The sequence below is a fragment of the Camelus bactrianus genome, chromosome 7, assembly GCF_048773025.1.
Source record: "Camelus bactrianus isolate YW-2024 breed Bactrian camel chromosome 7, ASM4877302v1, whole genome shotgun sequence".
Lineage (NCBI taxonomy): Eukaryota > Metazoa > Chordata > Mammalia > Artiodactyla > Camelidae > Camelus > Camelus bactrianus.
Genome location: NC_133545.1, coordinates 79,159,258 through 79,180,416, shown reverse-complemented (window position 1 = coordinate 79,180,416; position 21,159 = coordinate 79,159,258). Strand labels below are relative to the sequence as shown.

Below are 21,159 nucleotides of genomic sequence, written 5' to 3'. Positions count from 1 at the left end.
TCTTCCAGGAAGCGGCTCCTACCCGGGAAGTCAGGGATGGACGTGCCTCCAGCAGCATTCTAGGAGCGCCAGCTGGTGCTTCCTCCCACAGCTCCTCCTGCCCAAGCTGTGGTGTGTTATTTATTCATTGTTCTCTTTCTAGTCACTGGTAACAGTTCCTCGAGTGATGAGACTATGCGTTATTGATCTTTGTAATCTCAGGTGTTTGTCGAATGGATGAAAGAGAAAGGAATGAGTGGATGAATGGACACTGGAGTGTTTCTTTTCCATGTGATGTCCTAATTTTAGCATTTAAGCAACCTCACTTCACAGGAGAGAGAACAGAGGGCCAGAGAGGCTGGAGATCCACCCCAAATCCTACAGGAGGTGGCATTCAAGGAAGGTAGAAGGCAGTGGACCTGATGAGGAGGTAGGAGGAGAGTCAAGAAATATTCTGGAGGCAGAATCCACAGGAATTGGAGCCTGTTGAATTAGTCAGGAGAAGGATGTGAGGCTGACACTCAAGGTGCTGGCTTGGATAAAGTGGGGATCCAAGTCCTTCCCTGAGAGAGAAGAAGAGATGGTTAGGTGGGAGTTAATGAGTCCACTCTGGGCTCTGAACAAAGTCAGGTTGAACTCCCATGGGAGGTGCACTTGAAGATGCCCAGCTGTTAGCAGGACACATGCGTATGGAGCTCGTCGGGAGAAAATGTGGGCTGGAGATGAGATGGAATTTCCTCCTATCTCCCTCCCCGCCCACACCTGCAGGATGATTAAAGCTAAGAACAGAGAAGAGGTCACTCAGGCAGAGCAGGTAAAGTGAGAAGTGGAATCTGGAAAGCAGCACTTTTCAGTGGTTTAGGAAAGCGCAGCCTATAAAAGACACCCTGGGAGAGATGCGATGTCTTGGGTTAGAGAAAGAAAAGCAGACTAAAAGGCAACTCCGGCGTCCACACGGAAGAAGCACTATTTTATAGAGAAGCTGGGGTCTCATAGAGATACGCTGTTCCAGTAGCTGAGGGAGAAGGCATAAACCTGAACCTTAAACAAAAGCAAACACACTGGAATGGCGTGTTCAGCCCCCCGCAGGTGGTCTGTGCTGGAGGGTTTGTGGATAACTGAACAGACGGGAGCAGATGGATGAACCAAAGTCTCTCCAGCTGGTTTCAGAAGTTCTCTGTGGTCCCAAGGATGTATAACACAGCTCAGACCCCCCTCCTTTCTTCCCGCCGACTCTAGCCTGCCAAGTCCCTGGGGTTATTGAGCGTTTATTCTGTGAAAGGCAATGGGAGGAAGGAGAGAAGGCCAAGATCATAGCATTAAGTCGCGCCGCCTCCCGTTAGACACGCTCCATGGTGAGGTGCGTTATCGTTGCATCTTTATTACAACCAAAAAACTTAGCATGATGCCTTGTCCATAATGGAAGCTTATGAATAATAATTTTGAAAGAATAATGAATAATAATGATGAATAATAATAATTATGGAAACAATGAATAGTGTTTGGAAAAATGAGTCACCTCAGAGTTCTAAGGTGGCCCTCCATGCTCTTTGGTCTGTACTCAGCTGGAGGACTTTGTGACACTTCTCAGGGAAGGGATGTGCTAACAGGCGGGGAGGACACACCTTCACAAGAAAGCAAGAGAGCCATGTTCAGCCTCACCCACGGGAAGTTTGACGGTTGACTCAGCCAAGCCACAGAGGTCTGCAGCGCCTCTCGGCAGTAGTTCCAGGCTGTCCTGGAGGAAAGTGTGGTCCATCCAGACATGCTGTCACCGTTCCAGCTGTTAACTCTGGCAGTCCTTGGGGCTTGTAAGTCTTTTTCCTCCCCCAGTCTCCTTGGACAGATCTCTAATTTTTGTCATTTAAAAAAAAATTTCCAAATTTTTGGTTTATTTACTTTCCTCCTTTTTTTTTTTTAGACGGTGTGTATGGTGCAGGTCATCTAGAGCAACCGCAACTGTCCAGTACCAAACAGCTGTCAAAAACAGCCCGCCTGGAATGCGTGGTATCCGGTGTCACAATTTCTACAACGTCTGTGTATTGGTATCGAGAAAGGCCCGGGCAAGCCGTGCAGCTCCTGCTGTACATTTCGTCTGACAACACCGTCAACGTGGAATCGGGCATTACGCCGGGCAAGTTTGAGGCAGACAAGACACCTGACACTTCGACGTCTACCCTCACCATTCACAGTGTAAACGAACAAGACGCGGCCACCTACTCCTGTGCACTCTGGGACGCGCACAGTAGCAGACCTTAGAGCCGTGTCGTTCGATAAACGTTCACTGGTTTTCCATTCACTGCCGTGAATTAGGAAACCACAGTCGCCACCTGTACGCTTTTGTGCAGTTTTCTAGGTAAACTTTTATGTGGCTGACTCTATGTGAAGTTGCCACACTCTATATTTTCTCTAAGAGGAAGCTGTGCCTGAGCACGTGCAAATAATCAGGCTCGATTTTCAGGGCTCTGTTCTCTGCCCAACAGGCTTTCCCGGGGCATCCATGCTTAATCCTCCAAGTTGACCTCTGTTACTCCCTCTTTTATCTTCTGCCGAGATCTATACCCCACATTATCTATACCAGCCAATTTGCATTATGTTAAGATTTTTTCTGATCCACTCTTCTCCTTTGATTAAAATAATGGAGATTAGATTCAATGCTATTTATTCTCTAGAGGCTAAAATGTAACAAACACAGCATGATCTAACTGACTGCAATGATAAATATATCAAATGCATGCCCTAGAATGGTGATACTGGATTTTGCACAAAGCTTATAAACACTGCTACTTACTGAGTCCAAATCAAAGTCTACATTGGATGGGAGCCTGGGGAGTAGTTCATTTTCTGGCTTAAGTGTTCTATGGGCACTCTGAGCCAGGCATTGTGCACAGCGGAAATCGCAAATCTCATAGGCTCTGTCAAAGCTGGAGGTTGCTTTTGTAAAGCCCCTTTCTGTTGCTGGGCCACCAATCCCCAGTGAAATGACAGTCTCCAACTAGATGTGGAGTCATTTACCCCTGCTGCCCTTCTTTTTGCTAAGGTGAATTTCACCAAAGTCACTTTGGCCACACACACCAAAGGCAAACCGGCCAGAGGCAAATCAGCCCCGTCCTAAGTCAACATTGGCAGTTAAATGATTGTTTAAATTGCAGATGCACAGAACACAGAAAGCATTTCATTGGAATATACAGTACTGAGTACTGAATGGGGCTCCCCACACCGTCTGCTGAAGTAAGATCTATGTTTCCATGATTGTTGAGGTATTTGCATTACCGAATGGGTGGAAGGGGGATTTTTGTAGAGATGGATGCCTGAAATCTCCCGATGATTTTGACTCACCTTACTTTCCTTTGTACCTGAAGAGGGTATTCACAGTGACTTTGAGTAACAGAACCAACATTATATTATCTAATTCATGCTGAATAAAGTTCAAGGAAACCTTAAAAAATCACTATTTTCTGTAACATATCATCCATTACCAACTCCCCACACATACTAGTGTGGCGGGAAAAAAGGATGTGTGTTACCTAAGAGTCAACTTGGAAAAAAAACCACAATTCTAAAAACTGCTAGGCCCCCCAGGAAGTACACGTTGACTGTCTATCTTGAGTACGCTCTACTTCCAGCCCTGAGAGCGGGTTTAGAGGGTCAGCCTGAGGTAGGAGAGTGGAGTGGTCACCTTTGGAGGTTTGGGGCATGGATCCTTTTTTTCCCTGTGTCACTTCTGTGGTGCCTAAATTATCTAACAGGAAACTTTGATCACCTTTGAATTTTATTTCAAATTTATTTTTAAAAAGAATTCACACATTTCATAATATTAAAAATACCTTGGCATATTATTGAGAGCTTAGAGACAGCAAGTGAAACTTGATGATTAGAAGTGCTTATAGTGAAGGAGGGTATAGCTCAGTGGTAGAATGCCTGCCTAGCATGCAGGAGGTCCCAGGTTCAATCCCCAGTACCTCCAAATAAATAAATAAATAGACATAATTACCCCTCTCCCCCAAAAAAGAATGCCTGTAATGGGCTCTGTCTTGACTACTTTTTCTCATCTCTCCTCTAACAACTTTTGCTTCTTTTACAAAACGAAATCTTGTTTTCTCTCCTGATTCCCGCTGATCCTGTCTGCCAAGTGAGAGACAGTGTTAATGCTCAGGGTTTCCAGGGTGGCTCATTGGGCTGGAATGACTCTTTTTTCTTAAGTGGTACAGACACCAAGTAGTACAGACAGTGCCAAAAATATGCAGTCTTCTCATTAGCGTGGGGCATGGTGGTCTTGCTTTCTTTACTTCTGTTTTGTCCAGGTGCAGATGCAGTCAGGAGGTCGTCTCAAGCAGAACTGCACACTTCATTGCACAGGAGGCTCTCCATCTGCAGGGTGGCTTGGCGCTCAGTGCCTGAGAACATGATCCACCACCGTTCATGGAAAAAGCTGCTAGAGAGTCAGCCTTAGGTGGTCTTCACTGGGAGAGCCGGCGGGGAGAGACAGACCTTCAGCTTAGACTCTGTGAGTCCCCTTCTGTGGGGGCACGGATTTCTCACATCTTACGAGTGAGTCAGACATGCATGATTAATGACCAGTGGTCTCATCCCTGGTTGCTGTCTGGGAGCAGTCAGTGGAAGCATCAGCAGGGGACTGGGAGGCGGGAGGAGACTGAGGTCAGGGCAAGTTCCCTCCCTGACAGGTGGCCTTGGATTGGCTGCATTCTCCTCCAGTGACCAGATACAGGTGACATCCAACTCACAGTCAGAAGGTTTATGTCCAGGAATCAAAAGATGAAGGTGGGTGTGGCCATTCCTTTTTATACAATTGACCCAGCAGAGGAACGTGTTTCCTCTGCTAACACCCTGGGAGGCTCCTTGCTCCTCCTCCTGTTCCTCTTCCCTGTCTCCTCCTCATCCTTTTTGGACACTCAGCCTGGGCAGACAGGACGGCCGGCTTCAAATATTTATCTGCTTTTCACTCTCGGAATATAAATTTGTTACTCTATTTCTCAGATTTGGTGAGGGATTTTTTTTTTTAAAGTAACTTCCAGTGAAATAAGTCAGACAGACAAAGACAAATACTCTGCGTGATCATTTATATGTGGAATCTGAAAAATAAAACAAAAGAATGTAAATATAAAATTAAAACAGATTCACAGACATAGAGAACAAATTAGTGGTTATCAATGTGGAGAGGGAAGTAGGGAGGGGCAAGATGGGGTGTGGGTTTAAGAGACACAAACTAATATGTGTAAAATAAATAAGCAACGGCACAGAGAAGTAGAGCTGTTATTTTGTAATAACTTAAAATGGAGTATAATCTATAAAAATATTGAGTCACAATGTTGTACATCTGAAGATAATATAATATTGTAAATCAACTATACTTCTATAAAAATAAAATAACTTGTGCCAGCAAAAAAAAAAAACTAATGTTTTTGTCTTAATAAGTTTGCTTCCTGTTGGAAATGCTGTTCTTCTGTTTATGTTTAAAACTGGACAGATATAATTGAAGCAAATGAAAATATTTATTTCAATAGCAAAAAAGAAACATATGTATTCACTGTAAGGTATCGAGATGTAACTTTTCATACACGTAAATGTGCTAACACCAAATCGGGCTTCTGAGGGTCACGTGCGACCCCGCAACCATGGAGTACATAAAATTCACAGAAGAAGAAGAGGAAATGAAGACCTAATATAAGGGCCCCTGGGAACCTACAGTACCATCAGAGCCCTTATCGTGACCGTGACCACATCCTTCGCAACGCGGAGCAACCTCGGTCCTGAGCCCAGACCTCAGCCTCAGCCCGCAGCATTTCCTGTGCTCCTCGGGTCGATGCCTCATGTCAAAGGAAAGAGGAAAGGGAGTCTGATGGCTATCGATTGCACCCCCACAGATGTTAGTAACTGTGCCCCTAAATGTCTGGTTTGACATCAGTTCCTACTGCTGTGGGTTCCTAGTTAGAGACTATGTATGTTGAAATGGGCTGATTATCTGAAAGAGAAGAGAGGGCAAGGTGCATTATTTCATTTCCCAGAGATTTCCAGTAATTGTGAGAGACTCAGGCTAGAGGCACTAATGATGAAATGTAATGGAATTCATATCCATGTAGCCCCCACGGGCTGCCAGATAATGTGCTGGAGGTCACATGTGTTCAGAAGCTCATGTGATTACCATTAAAACCCTGCTAATAAGTATGTTTGATGCAAGAAGGAACTGCTGCTTTGAGAAAGGCAGTAATCAGTCCAAACAAATAGTCCATGCTGTTTCAACTGCACTGTTGAATAGTGCACTTTGAATACCCTTAGTGTTTATTAACTTTATAAGAATATACTTTGGCATTTGTGACCAAATCCTATTGCCCAGCTGAGCAGAGCCTGGTCAGGACAGAATGAGTAGCCACTCAAGAGGTCATGGCTAGAAGGTCAACTTGGGACACACTTGACTGGGGACAACACACTGGATTGGGGGCCAGCCACACTTACCAGAACCCTCAGAGTAGTCAGCCCGCCACAACTAAGGGAGTCACGCAGGTCACATACAGGGCACCCCTAGAGCATCTAATTCAGGTAACAAGAGGGGAGTGCACTGCTGGGACATATAGGGTGTCTCCTAAAAAAGGCTATGTCCCCAAGGTCAGGAAATAAAACCACACTTCCAAATACATAGAAATAAACACAGCCAATTAAGCAAAATGAGGCAACAGAGGAATATGCTCCAAATGAATGAACAAGATAAAAGCCCAGAAGAAGAACTGTGTGAAGTGGAGATAAGCAATCGACTTGATAAGGAGTTCCAAGTGATGATCCTAAAGACATTCAGACAGCTCAGAAGTAGATTACGCGAACAGAGTGAGGAATTAGAAGGTTGTAACAAAGAGTTAGAAAATATAAGGAAGAATCAAGTGGAAATAAGGGATACAATAAATGAAATAAAAAATACATTAGAAGAAATAAAAAATAGATTCCTTGGTATAGAGGAACAGATCAGTGAATTGGAAGACAGAGAGGCAGAAATCACAAAAGCTGAACAGAAAAAAAGTAAAAAGAATAAAAAGAAAAAAAAAGAAATGAGGATAATCTGAGAGACCTCTTGGACAGCATCAAGCATACTAACATTTTCACTGTAAGAGTCCAGAAAGAGAAGAGAGAGGAAAAGAGGAAGAGAACATATTTGCAGACATCGTAGTTGAAAACTTCCCTACGCAGGAAAAGGAAACAGAAATCCAGGACCAGGAAGGGAAGAGAGTCCTAAACAGGATCAGTGCAAAGAGGACCACACCAAGACACGTTATAATTAAAACGGAAAAAATGAAAGAGAGAATATTAAAATCTGCAAGGGAAAAGCAACGAGTTACATAAAAGGGAGCTCCCATAAGGCTATCAGCTGACTTTTCTAAAGAAAATTTGCAGGCAAGAAGAGAGTGGTGTGAAATGTTTTAAATGCTGAAAGGGAAAAACCTACAACCAAGAACACTCTACCCAGGAAGGCATTCCTGCAGATTTGATGGAGATATCAAAAGTTTTACAGATAAGAAAAAAATAAGAGTGTTCAGCCCTGCCTAACCAGCTTTATAAGAAATGACACAGGGGCTCCTTTAAGTAGAAAAGAAAAGGCCACAATAGAAATATGAAAATTAAGAAAGGAAAAATCTCATTGATAAAGGCAAATATACAGGAAAAGCAGTAATTCACCCACATAGAAAGCTAGTGGGAAGGTTAAAAGACAAATGTAGAAAAACCATCTGCATCGGTAGGAAGCAGTTAAAGCCACGCAAAACGAAAAGAAGTAAAACACGGTATCAAGGACAGTAAACGTGGGGGGTGTGGAGTAAAAGTGCGTCGTTAAAATGCATTCAAACTTAAAAGAGGTAAGAAACTTAAGATATTCTATACAGATTGCTACATATAAACCTCATGGTAACCACAAACCAAAAAATCTATAATAAATACACACACAAGAGAGAAAGGAACGCAAACATAACACGGAAGACAATAATTAAATCAAAGGAAAGAGAACAAAAGAAGAAGAAAAGAACAAAAACGAACCACAAAAAAGCCCACAAACAATTAATGAAATGGCAAAAAGTAACTGTGTGTCAATAATTGCTTTAAGTGTAAATAGAATAAACGCTCCAATCAAAAGACAGAGAGTGGCTAATGAATATATTTATAATCCACAATATCGTGTTAATATCCGTATATCTGCAGAGAAGAAATCCAGCAGTTAAGACATCATAATGATAAGAGTTGTTGTCGTGACAATGTGATCACATTTTTATTTTCATCTTTGCCCTGTTTCTCTGAAATTCTTCAATGAGCTTGTTCCACGTCTGAGCTGGGGGGCTTCTGTTGAGTCATGGCACTCCCCTGAAACTCGTTTTCCTGGTCTATAAAATGAGAACTACCAGCACCAGTACCATGTGATGTGCTACGAGATGAGAAACATTTAGAAAAAAAAAGCCTAACCAATGAAAATGCTCATTAAATATTCCCTACCATAGAAGTCAATGTTTATTAAACATGCAATATTTTAAAATACTATGCTGAGAAAAAAGTGTTCATAAAGTAGCTCCTAGGCAAGTAGACACCATTCGCATTCCCACAGAACTCAAGATGCTCCTGCAGCTCCCGCACATTCATGCCAAATAGCCCTCCAGAGACCACCAGCCTTATCTTCAGATGGGCAGGGAAAGTCTGAGGATCAGAGCAAACAGGAAACTCAGGCCTGAAGAACCTGCATCCCAGGGACCCGCTAGACTCACCAGTTCCTTTCCCTCCCCGATTCAGGCCACGCCCTCCTAGCCCTGACTCGGGGCACCCAGCCACCAGGTCCTCATCTTCCTACCTTTTCCTCGAGCACATAGCCTGGCAGCCAAGATGTCACTGCTGGAAGCATTCACCTTCTTCTCCTTGTGGGCTCGTGAGTCACTCCCTGACCATTTCTTTTACACGAGTGAGCAGAGAAATTCTTTGATGTTTCTTATATTATCCAAAGCTCACTGGAAATTCTCTCCTTTTATTCACAGTTGGACTTGCGTTATCTAAAGTGGAGCAGTCCCAGGTATCTGTTTCCACTGAAGTAAGGAAAAGTATTGAGATCAACTGCAAGATAGAGAGCAGAGATTTTGAATCAGAAACAGTTTACTGGTACCGGCAGAAACGGAAGCAGGCTTTGGAGCATCTGATTTTCGTGATCTCAACAACAACCACAGCTCGAAATCTAATTGATGGGAAAAACAACAAAGTTGAGGCAAGAAAGAATTCTCAAAAGCTTACTTCAACCCTTACAGTAAATTTCATAGAAAAAGAAGATACGGGAATTTACTACTGTGCTGGCTGGTACTCACAGTACTAGAACTGTCGAGACACCCCACACAAGATCCCCTCCCTGGGTCTGCACCCAACCACATCCTTCCCAGCCCCCCACCTGGGCTCCCAGTCGCAGCCTCACCTCCTCTGCAGTATTTCCTGAGCTTTCCAGGAGCTCATCCTGCATCATGCTTGCACATTACTTTCCAGCTGACCCCAGGAGGTGTGCTTCCAAAGCTTTATTTAATCCTATATCCCCATGAATTAAAATCTTGTCTGGGAACTGAGGGCGCTACGGCTGTGCCACGGAGAGTTCTCTGAGTGGGCATGCTTCAGGCTGAGAGAGCGCATCACCATGTTCCATTATGATCCCATTTACTCAAGACAGCAGCTCTGCGGTATAACTATGATTGGTCCATTGTACAGCCACAGAAATGCAATCTTAAAGGACTTAAAGTGAGTGACAAGCCAAAGACAAGAAGTCTATAGTTTTTAAACTGAACTGTGAGACCCCACCGAAAAGTTTAAGGACTGCAACTCTCTAAGTGAACAGTAGGATATCTGGGGTAAATTGTCCCTTTTGTTGGGAGGTGTGGGGAAAATGATTCTACCAACGCGATGTCATCAGGATAAAACTCTGGGTTAGATGGGCCCGCCATATTGGGCAACTCTGATTCTGCCTGTAAAAGAAGAGAGAGGACCAGCCAAGACCAGAAGAGCTAATGTCGTGTGTGTGTGTTTGTACGTGCACGCGCATGTGTGAGTGTGAGTTCTCTATCAGTGTTCTCAGTGCTTTGCATATATTAGCTCCTCTAAACCATACTACCTATAAGGTCTTTGGGTTATCTTGAAACGTATTTGACTCATGGGGCAAATAAAGCACGGGGCGGTACAGTCACTTGCTCAAATCACACATCTGGTACACGGCCAGTCGGCAGAGTGATGTTGGGACCCAGAAGATCTGGCTCTCCTTGTCTGTTACACAAAACCACTTCTTACTTGCAGGGATCAACACATTGTTCCCATCCCCACAGAGACAGAATGAACCACCACAGAAAACTGATGCAAATTATTAACCCACGATTTGCATGAGTAGGTGTCTCCACAGAATAAGTAAAATGCCAATAAATTATCAGTTGGCTATTCAATATCAAACAATAAAAGATCCTTATTTTCTGTTTCTGATAGTAGTATCTGCAGTGGGCTTCTGGTAAGAATACCGGTAGGAATGCATACTGTTCACTTTATTTAAAAATTCCCCATAAAATATTAACATATTCACTCTTTCTAGCCACTAGTTCAAGCATCCATAGTCTGATTTTCAATTTTGAGATGTACTGGAAGGGAAAAAGGAGGATTTGCAGAGCAGGCAGACACAGGAGATGGAATTAGACATACAGTCCTCCAGACTTTCTTCTCCCGCTTCTGGTGGGCTCATATTTTTTTTTATTTATATCCTGACCTACAAGGTTTATGACCATTGCAGTTTCTTAGTTTAGGGGTAGGGGGCAACTAAGGAGAACAGTCCTGGTCCCCTATATTTTTAATGCGAGCAGAGAGACCAGAAGCTGAATGGAAAACACCAAACGTGAGGAGATGAGCCCTTTTCAGAAGAAAAGCCTGAAAAGTGTGGGTTAAGCTTCTCAAAATATCTTTGCTAAGTTCTTTGCACATATTTTCTCACATAATGTACATAAGAGCAGTGTAGCTTAGTGAGATAGTGTCTTTAGAGAAACAGATCTCACGGGATAAAAGTTGTATCTGCTTTTCAATGGCAGCCCTAGAAAAAATAGTAATCAATTCAATGATGAACCAAGGGAAAGAGGCAGATAATTTATGTTGCTTTCAAATGACAGAATATTACAAAGCCATTTAAAACGGCATTTTGAAGATTTATTAATACAAATGAAAATGTTTATATTCACATGCCCCCCAAAATCATGTAAAGGACAAATGAATATACATTAAATCTCAAATTCATAAATATCTACATCAGTGGAAGAAACAAAATGCAGGTAATATTGGAGTTTTACGGTAGTTTTTTTTTTTTCCTGATGGAGTGGATGTTTTTTTTTTTTATATTATTAATGAATTTGTACATTTTCAGAAAAGGACTAAAGAATTTTTACAATTAAAATCCTATTTAACAACATAGTTTTCTTTTGTCTTTCAATAATGTTAAAAATACAACTAGAAAACACCATAAGTGACTTATTATGTCTTAGGCACCATTATTTACTTTATAGACATGATCGCTTTTAGTGTGATAATGTAACTTTCTTAAGTCTCTGAAAGATATTTATTGAGGCAATTATAGATGTAGAAACTGAGACGCCAAGAGATTAAACAACTTAACTGACATCAGAAGAGATAACTAAGTAGAACAGAAGGGTAATTATTTTCATAGGTCATTAATAATGACATTCACATAAACTTTTTAAGGACCTAAAATTTCAAAATATAAAGGTAACTAAAAGAACAGAATATGAAACTGCATGTGCAAAGCCCATTTAAATTTAAAACGTATGGGTAATGATCCAAGCAAACGTATTACTATGTATAAATGTGTGGAGAAGACGCTTAAAGGTAAATGATAATGGCTATTATTTTCATCATTTTACAACCTATTTACTCTGATTTTCTTCCAGGAGCATCTGTGAGTTATCCAGGCTCCCACAGTTACCAGTTTTGTGACTTATCCACACTGTTCTCATCTGTTAAAGAAAAATAATAATAATACTAACTCTCAAGATTGAGTATAAATGAAGTAATTAAAAAAATATATTTAGAATAGGGCTAGCGAGTCCTCCATTGATTTGCAGTAGAAGCACCTGACCCACTGCTTCCTCCTCTCCCACCAAGTCACACTACACTTGGGTCCCCCAAGGACAGGGGGGTCCTCATTTTCTGCCTTCTTCTTGGCGACATGGTCTGGCAGAGAGGAGAATGTCACTGATGGGAATATTCATATATTTCTGCCTCTGGGTTTGTGAGTGTCTCCTCTATTATTCAACACAGATAGGAGATGAAAGACATTCTTTATTGTTCCCTCTTTCTATGTCAGATGTTCAAGAGAATATCCCCTTTTTTTTTCTTTTGCAATTGGATGTGGGCAGTTAAAACTGGAGCAGCCTAAAATGTCATTTTCCAAAGCAACAGGAAAAGTGCTCATATATCTCGTAGGGAGAAGACTGTGAAAATACAGTCATACACTGGTACCTGCAGAAACCAAATGAAATTATGGCAACTCTGATGTTTGTCATCTCAATAAAACCCCCAGTTCTGGTTTAGTCAGGTGAGAAAAACAACAAATTTGAGGCATGGAAAGTTTTCAAACATCTCATTCAATCCTTACCATAAACTTCGCAGAAAAAGTTGTGACCATTGACTGCTGTGCTGGTGGGTCCCAGCTGGTGGTTTTATTTCTACTGTGTAATTTGATACTTTCAGTTTACATATTTCCCTAAATGAGCTATTCTGGTTTTATTGTAAAAAAAAAAATCTAACAAAGTAATTTTCTCTTATTTGATAATAACAGTAATAATGAGTTCTAATAATAAGAGTAATAATAAAATATAATACTAAGAGTAATAATAAGATTTCATAACATCATTGAAGACTCGGGATGTGCCAGTTACTAATATCTGAGCATTTCATGCATTTTCTTCATGCAACTTGAAAGCTTCTTAATACCTCTAAAAGATACGTCTGTAGCAAAGTGAAACTGTGCAAAGTTAGGCATAAGCTTAGATAATTCAGTCCATGTCAGATAGGGGTAAGTGGTAACTGGAAGGTGTTTAATATCTGCAGTCATTAAAAATATATTCATGTGGATTATTTAAAACAATACTGCTCACAATGGTAAGTTAACCAAAAGAAGGGAATGTAGAGCCAACTATGCAAATCCCACTTAAAATATGTATTTCTATCTATAATACTAAGCAATCCCATTTCTATCCATATGTATGCAGAGAAAAATTCAAAGCAAAAGTAAATGCTATGTGCCTTTTTTTTGTCCTTTTTTATACCTTATTTTACCCATTTTCTGTAATAAACAACCCTTATTTATTTGCGTTTTCACGTTTACCAGCTCCATGTCTTTGAAAGAGTCCCTTCTGTTTGCCTCTATCCTCATCTGTCAACTGGAGATTATCGTAACGGCTACCTCCCTGGACAATGAAGGGAATTAAATAAAGTAATACAAGAGAACATTTAGAGTTGTGCTTGACAAATAGCAAGTCCTCCGTGGACGTCACGTTCATTTTCAATGTTATCATTACTTATTAAACATAACATTGCTTTTAAAATATTCCTGCATGTGACATAATGTTCATGAGATTGTGCGCGGAGCCAGGCTGAGTAAAGGCTGACTTCCCCAGATTGCTCTGTCTCTTACAGCCATCAGCCATTGCATTCCAGTCCCCTCTTGAAGGCACTGAGATTAGAAATTAAGTCTGATTTCTCTGAGTTGTAATCTGCACCGTGACATCTCAATTAATTTAAAAAAAAATTGTCCAGTTCTTGTGCATATTATTATGTAAAGTTGAGGAGGTATTTTAATGTCTGATTTTTTTTTTTTGTAGTGTTAACGGAAAAATAAAAGTTAAGTTTCATACCCAAGTCCTGGATCACCGGCAAGTTATAGACAGACAGACATAGGGGCTGAACACAGCAGGGCTGTCTTCGTATTTCTGCGGCAATGCTACTACAGGCTGGAATTGCAGGGGGACTGGCTGAGTGGACAGGAGAACTGTCCCCGCCCCACCCCCAGCTGTACACATTCATCTTGGGGTTTTCCTTCCAGACTGTGAGCCCTCTTACCCCATCTGCCCTGCACCCATGAAACCAGAGCTGCTCTTATCTGCAGCAGATCATACAGAACCCCGGAGAACCACCCCACCCATCCACCGCTTCTTCTGAGACATCAGATCCAGCCTCGCACTCCTGCCACTGGCCTGAGACCTCCTGCCACCAGAGCAGAGCCCTCGCTTTCTTACCTCCTCCCTGGGCGTCGTTCTGGTGACGGGATGGCACTCCTGGAACTGGCCATCTCCTCCTTCTTCTGGGCTTGTGAGTTGCCCCCCGATCATTTCAGTCGTCAGGAGAGACTGAAGAGGGTCTTTTTTTGTTGCCTCTTTCATGTCGTTCATTCATGGGAATTTCTCTTCTTTGCTTGCAGCTGGCCTTATGCTGCCACAGTTGGAGCAACCCGAAGTATCAGTTACTGGAGTAAGAGATAAGAGTGTAGTCCTATCTTGTAAGGTGCCCTCTGACAGCTTTGACAAAGATTACATACACTGGTACCAGCAGAAACCAGATCAGGGCCTGAAACAGCTAATGTACGTCTTGACAGCATCTGCTCTAGGCGACTTAGGAGGGAAGAAAAACAAACTTGAGGCAAGAAAATATGCTTCCATTTCCACCTCCACCTTGAAAATCAGTTTCTTAAAGAAAGAAGATGAGGCTACGTATTACTGTGCCCTCTGGATTTCTGGCCACAGCGTGAAGTTCCTCAGATAACACGTACAAGAACCATCTCCAGGCTGGGCTCACCCACATCCTGAGTACACACAGCCACAGAGGCTGCACAGCTGGGAGCCCAGCCTGGACCTCCCACTAGAGAAATTGAGGCGTGTACTTTTTTTTTTTTTTTAACTATCCAGAAATTACCCGTAAGTTATAAGGCTCAAAGAGGAAACCACCAAGTGCCAGGAAACACGCTGGTGACATTATACCTTAGATACCATCACAGCGCTGTTGCAGTGTAACGATCATTTCTTTCTACTTCAATACTAAGAATTTGAGGGGAGGGTAGAGCTCAGGGGTAGAGCACATGCTTAGCAGGCACGAGGTCCTGGGTTCAATCCCCAGTACCTCTTCTAAAAATAAACAAACAAACAAATAAATAAACCAAATTACTCTCCACCCCAAATATTAAGAGTTTGAGGCTTCACGAGAGAAAATGACTTTTTAAACCCCCAAATCCCATGCTTCTTCGACTCTGTCAGGCCATCTAAAGAAGTTGAGCTGGGTGATTCCCACGTATTGGGGTGAGTGGGATGAATGAGGCGAATGGGGTGGAGCTTTCGTCTGTCTTCCAGGACGGGGTTCTTGTTCACTCCTCACTGAGTGACACACTCCTGGCACAGGCCTCAGATCACCCCCCCCCACCCCACCCCAGCCCCAGGGCATTCAGTCATCACACAGCAAGGTGGAGTCTCCTGCCAGGATCCTTTTCCCTGGGATTCTGCCCTGAGCCTGGTCACAGCAGCCATGGATCCAGAGCTGCGGCTGTTTCCCAGGCACTGTTGCAGGCCCAGGAGGTGTAATTTTTCTTACATTTGTCTCATGGACAACCCGTTGACATTGGTGCTTTCATGACTCACATTGTATAGATGAGGACATAGAGTCGTGGAGATGGATTTACTCTGTGGTCACAGTTACCGAATGGGGACTGAGGGGAAGGCTGGTTTCTGGCTTCAGTGCCTGTGTTTGTAACCGCAATGCTGACCTGCCTCTGAAACGCAGGCAATAGAAATGGCATCTAATCTGTGGTTCCTAATGAAGAGAAAACAAACTCTCCTTCACAAGATGATGACTGAAATAACAGACTACTCTTCCACACTGAGTCTGAATTTAAGTGTGGTCTTCCTAGAATAGGAATCCCACGGCTGATTTGATGTTCAAAATATAAACCAATAATAAAATATAAAACAATAGAGAAATAATAACAAAAATCAAACAAAACCAATAATATTATTTTCTTATGTTTTGAAATAATAAAAATCATTATTTCAAGAATTAATATTTTACTTTAGGACATCCTCCCCTCGATATGTGAAAATTTCTTCCATCAAAACCAACTTACCTTATTTTGGGTTCTCCAGAATATACGGCTTGAGATTTGAGTATAAGCAGTTTATTTGGGAGATGCAGGCAGACGGGCAGGGCGGTAAGGAAATGAAATGTGAAAGAGAAGGCAGACGGTAAAGGGTATTTGTAGCCAGCTCCTCGGAGAGCAATGGGAGCGTAATAGGGGTTTAAAAACTGAGTGATGAATCTGGAAAAAAAAAAAAAAAAAAAAAAAAAAGGACACAGATGAACTTATTTACAAAGGAAAGACAGACTCACAGACATAGAAAAAGACTTATGATTACCAGGGGGAAAAGGGGATGGGAGTTTGAGATGTGCAGATGCTAACTACTATATATAAAATAGATAAACGACAAGTTTATACTGTACAGCACAGGGAACTATATTCAATACCTTGTAATGGCCTATAATAAAAAAGAGTATGAAAAGGAATATGTGTATATATGTATGTGTATATATATATATACATATAGACTATGTATATTTCTGCAGTCTATATATATAGACTACTATGCTATATATCAGAAATTAACACAGCATTGTAAATGAATGGCTGAATGAAGTAATGAACTTCCTGTCCTGCTCTCACGTTTTGTGGACTGGCCGGATACGCAAAATGGAAACTGTGGCACCCTAAGTGAGCCGGTAGTCAAGGTGGTGGTGAACCAGGGGGTCTTGTAAGAGTTAGAAGGCTGCAAGGAAGGGTTCACAGAGTAGAAGAATGTCCACGGTATCATATTAAGTAATAAAGACAGAGCATACCATGGAACGTACGGTATGAGAGACAAATTTTAAAAAGGAACATTAATCAATCTTAAGAGAAGGCAGCAACTATTAACAAGTAGTCATCTCTGTGTGATGGGACAAAAAGGAATGGTCCTCTCTTCTGTTTGTGTTTCTTTATGAACTATACTAAGTACACATTCATTTTATACAGGGAAATAACAATGAGTTTTATTTTTAAGGTATGTTAAGGCGTTCTAAAGGCATAGCATCTCTGAGGTTCCCATTGAATGGTAACGTTCAAAACTAAGAGAATCTGAACTGTCTTCTTTAGTTGGGTTGTCTACAGAATAGAGTCAAACATAAGTAATCTCTCCCTTTAGCTTACGTCTGCAATTGCCTAATGATGTGTAGTGAGGATCAATGATGCTAGACTGGAAGGTACCCATGAAGCCTGTCAAGTGTGGACTCTATGCTTGTCTCACACCCTGCTTTCTCCCACTCCATCCCCCTCTGTTAGATCAATAAAGGACTCCCTCCCTTTAACAAGAAAATGACTTCTTTACCCTAACATCATTAGTTCGTAAAAAATCACACAGTAACAAGAGAGCTCTGCTGATGAATTAACAGACCTATTTCTGCAGGGCGTTCTGAGAAATAACATGAGCCCCTTTCCCTAGACAAAGTCTATGTGTCTTCGTCTAGCGGTTTTCGCAGTCTGCGGGTGTATGTTCAGAGCACCGCTTCCTCTTACTAACTCAGCCCTCAGGTGTGCTCTGCAATCATTCTGTTATTCAATCACCTCTCCCAGCAAGAGCTGGCGGCATGCTGCTCCTGCCCCAGGTCTTTGTGGTGGCCTCCCTCTGGACATGTGAGTGGCTTTACCCAAGGGGTGTCTCATTCTTTCCAAGGGAGGCGATAGATCATGGACAGTCACATCACCCCTTTCAGATGGATCGTAGCCACAGGATGATTCAGACTAAGCTGACAAATTCCACCGTTACCTTGAATTCTTCAGGAAGAAAATGTAAACCTCGGTCCCCCTGCTTTTCACAAGTACAGAACAAATTATACTCTTTTGACGAACATCAAAATTTTGCTAATTCCTCGTCCTGTTTTTCTTTCAGACACAAGTGGAGACATTCTAGTAACACCACTCATGACATCCATTACCAAGAGAAGAGGAAACACAGCATTTCTTGAATGCCGAATAAAAACAGATAGGTTAAAAAAGAACGCGTACATACACTGGTACCGGCAGAAGCCAGGTGAGCCTCTGAAACGAATTCTGTTTATTTCCTCAAATGAAAATATTGTCCACGAACAAGGGGTCAGTGAGGAAAGATATGAAGCAAGGAAATGGCAGAGGGATTCGTTGATGAGCCTCAGGATACACCAGGTTACCGAGGAGGATGCAGGGCTGTTCTACTGCGCCTGCTGGGACACACCGTGCGGCAGGGCGCCACTGTCATTGCACGAAAACCCTCCTACGCCATCGCGCCTACACACACACACACACACACACACGTTCTGCCTCCTGTAGGGGGCTCTTCTCCTGCACGTGTGCCCTGAGCAGTGTAGCTCAAGGACCCCATCTGTAGAGGCTTCTTGCAGGTACTCACTTACCTTTATCATCCACTCCCACCGCTGGGCCGTGGGCTGGCTTTTGTAAGTGCCCCAGACGGTCTCTGCTTCACCATCGCTGGAAGCCTCCTGGGAAGGAGGCCGTAGTCCAGTGCTCAGTGTGATGGGTTGGCTTAGAAAGAAAAAAAGAAAGAATGAGTGAACGAATGAATGATGGAAGATACGAGGCCTTTCTAGTGACATACACCTGGATTTCAGGTGTCAGCACGATCCAGAGGAGTTATAGAATCGTTTTATTCCTTTTTCCCAATTTTAAATGGGGCAGGATGCTAACCGCAACATTGGCTGCTGAGGACTGAATGAGGTTCCCACGTGAAAGTTTTAGCACAGTGTTCAGCAAATCACAGTGTCCTTTCCCGCTGTGACTAAACCACTTCACTGAGCCATCCCAGCTAAAACAGGGATGAACTCAGGCCCTCTTTAAAAATCACATCATACATTGTCCTCCAAACAACAGTCAAGCATAGCTCGAAGGCTGAAAAACTAAGAATTGTGAATAGGGAGAGGTGGGAGGGTAATGAACCAAGGGGAATCTGTTTCCTCCAACCCCTTTCTTCGTTCACAGCAGAATGAAGAAATGTCATAAAATAGCATCACGGTGTCCTCAGCAGTAACTAAGGTCATTGTTAATGGTTACCCAACCTTGTGAACTTTCTGCAAACTAATGGTCTATATAATATGCAAACTTCTGCACAAGGTTCTGTGTAAGGTTCTAAGCAGGATTATTTGTCTTATTTGTTACTGTCTACAGTAATAATACTTTTCTTCTAACTCTCACGATAGCCATACAGAGCTACTCACACTCTCACAAGATACGGTGGAAAATCTGTAACTCGGGGAGTGAACATGACCACAAGGATAAGAGTATCTGAAGCAACATGTAAAGGAAACACAGGGGAGCCTGGCTCCCAAAGTGATGCTAATATGTTATTATAACAAAAGTGTTTTTGATGATGCTGTTGGGCATCTGAAAGCTTCTCTATACAAGGAACATGATCAAAATAACACCATAACAGGTCTTACTGAGAAAGGTTTTCATTGGTTCTAAAGTGAACCTTCCTCCCCTCTCCCTGCCTCCACTGGGGACGGGCTGCCACTCCATCTCCTGTCCTGTCCTGATTCACTCCTCATTCTTACCAGTCACTGGCAATGCTGACCACTTGGATTTTCCTCACGTCTTTGGTTTGGGTTTGTAGCTTGACTTGTCTCCTTTCCTGCCTTTTCATTGTTTTTGTGTCCAGAGTCAACCTTTTTAATGCCTCTGGCTGCCCTCCATGCTTTTAACAGATGGAGACATCAAAATAAGAATTTCTCAGGATCAACTCTCCTCTACCGAAAGACTAGACAGAACAGTGCTCCGTGAGTTGCCAGCTGTCTGGGATTCTGGAGAATACCATTGTGCATTGGTATCAACAGAGAGAAGGGGACCCCTGAAGCGAATCCTTTATGGCTCAACAAATAGTTACAAGCTAGACGAGCCTCACTCCCGCTGGGAGTCAGATAAGAAAGGGAACGGAATCTTTTACCTGATAATCAATAGTGTCCTCAAGTCCGACGAAGCCACCTATCCCTGTGCCTGCTGGGATCTCGCAGTGGCACAGAGTCCAAAGGGATCTGGAAGAAAAGCTCTCTTACTAACCCTCAACCCCTCTCATACCCGGACAACCGCAACAGGCTCTTTGATTCTTTTCATCAGAGGTTCGTAGTTGTTGAAACGGGAAGGACCCTTTGGACAGATTTAGTCCAATGTCCATACTTCAGATGAGGAAGGTGGGGCCCAGAGATGGCAAGTGATTTTTCCAAAGCTAGTCAACCACAGAGATAAGGTACCTACACCTGCATTTCAGATTCTCCATCCAGTGTCTTTCTCTGCCTCTCTTGTGGTTAGGGTTGAACTTTTTTTTTTTTTTTTTTTTTTTTTAGCACAGTTGCATTTCTCTAAAAGGAAGCTGTGACCATGTTGGTTTGTCTTCATAAGTGATGTCCCCAGAACCCAACCAGGTCTGATTTGTAGGCAAGTTATGTGATTGTCACAGCGTTTAGAAAGGGGATGGACTCCCAGCTCCATCTGCTTCCTTGTTTTCCCGTTTCCCTTACTGTCATTCTTTCTTTGTAGTTTCTTTCTGTTCTGAAGTCCTCAGTAATGGGAATAGTTTTCCTGGCATACACATCAAACGTGGAGATCCTTTTCTTCATGAATACCTTTGTAAAGTCTTTGCCACTTACCAAAGGACCTGCCCAACCAAGCCCTAAACTTCCTGCTCTTCAGTCTGAGACCTGGGACCAGTCCTAACTGGGCGGTTCTGCAGCTGGTTCCAAGGTAGGTAGCCCTGACCTGCACTTGCTTTTGCTCGAGTGACTCAGGGCTTTTTCATGTCCAAGCTCTTAGCAGCCATAGCTTGAAAATAACAAGAACAATAGTAATAACAGCAAAATGCATTCCATTACAATACAGCTAAACACCTCTCTTCTTGCATGTCTAAATAGTAGCCAGAAGAAAAATGATTGATTCCAATCCCATTCCTTCACCACCATCTGTACAAGTTGCATCATTCCCACCCACCCCCAAATTTTCCTTTCTCAGGAAAGGTCTATGTGTCATTTAACACCATGCATGTCAAAAACCAATGGTGCTTTCTT

At 42.5% G+C, this 21,159-nt stretch overlaps 1 long non-coding RNA gene and 2 gene segments (V, D, J or C); 2 read left to right on the top strand and 1 right to left on the bottom strand.

The window, feature by feature from the left end:
* The first annotated feature begins 1,518 nt into the window (after positions 1-1,518).
* Positions 1,519-2,556, top strand: LOC141578189 (T cell receptor gamma variable 9-like). The segment is given in 2 exon segments: positions 1,519-1,790; positions 1,901-2,556. Coding segments are annotated over 2 exon segments (384 nt in total).
* A 1,414-nt stretch (positions 2,557-3,970) lies between these two features.
* LOC123614612 (uncharacterized) overlaps positions 3,971-21,159 on the bottom strand; it is a 21,260-nt gene continuing 4,071 nt past the window's right edge. Inside the window, exons 2-4 of one of the 2 annotated variants that reach the window (XR_006722053.2) lie at positions 14,277-14,770; positions 8,816-9,072; positions 3,971-8,664 (exon numbers count right to left, since the gene is read on the bottom strand). This is a non-coding gene — a long non-coding RNA (uncharacterized LOC123614612). Of the gene's footprint in view, positions 8,665-8,815; positions 9,313-14,276; positions 14,771-21,159 lie in introns of both variants that reach the window. The other variant, XR_012508275.1, reaches the window with a different exon arrangement.
* The window catches only part of LOC105063125 (T-cell receptor gamma chain C region C10.5-like), a 22,544-nt gene continuing 15,376 nt past the window's right edge, over positions 13,992-21,159 (top strand). The window contains 1 exon segment of the C gene segment in view: positions 13,992-14,770. Within this exon segment, the coding sequence occupies positions 14,419-14,770 (352 nt within the window).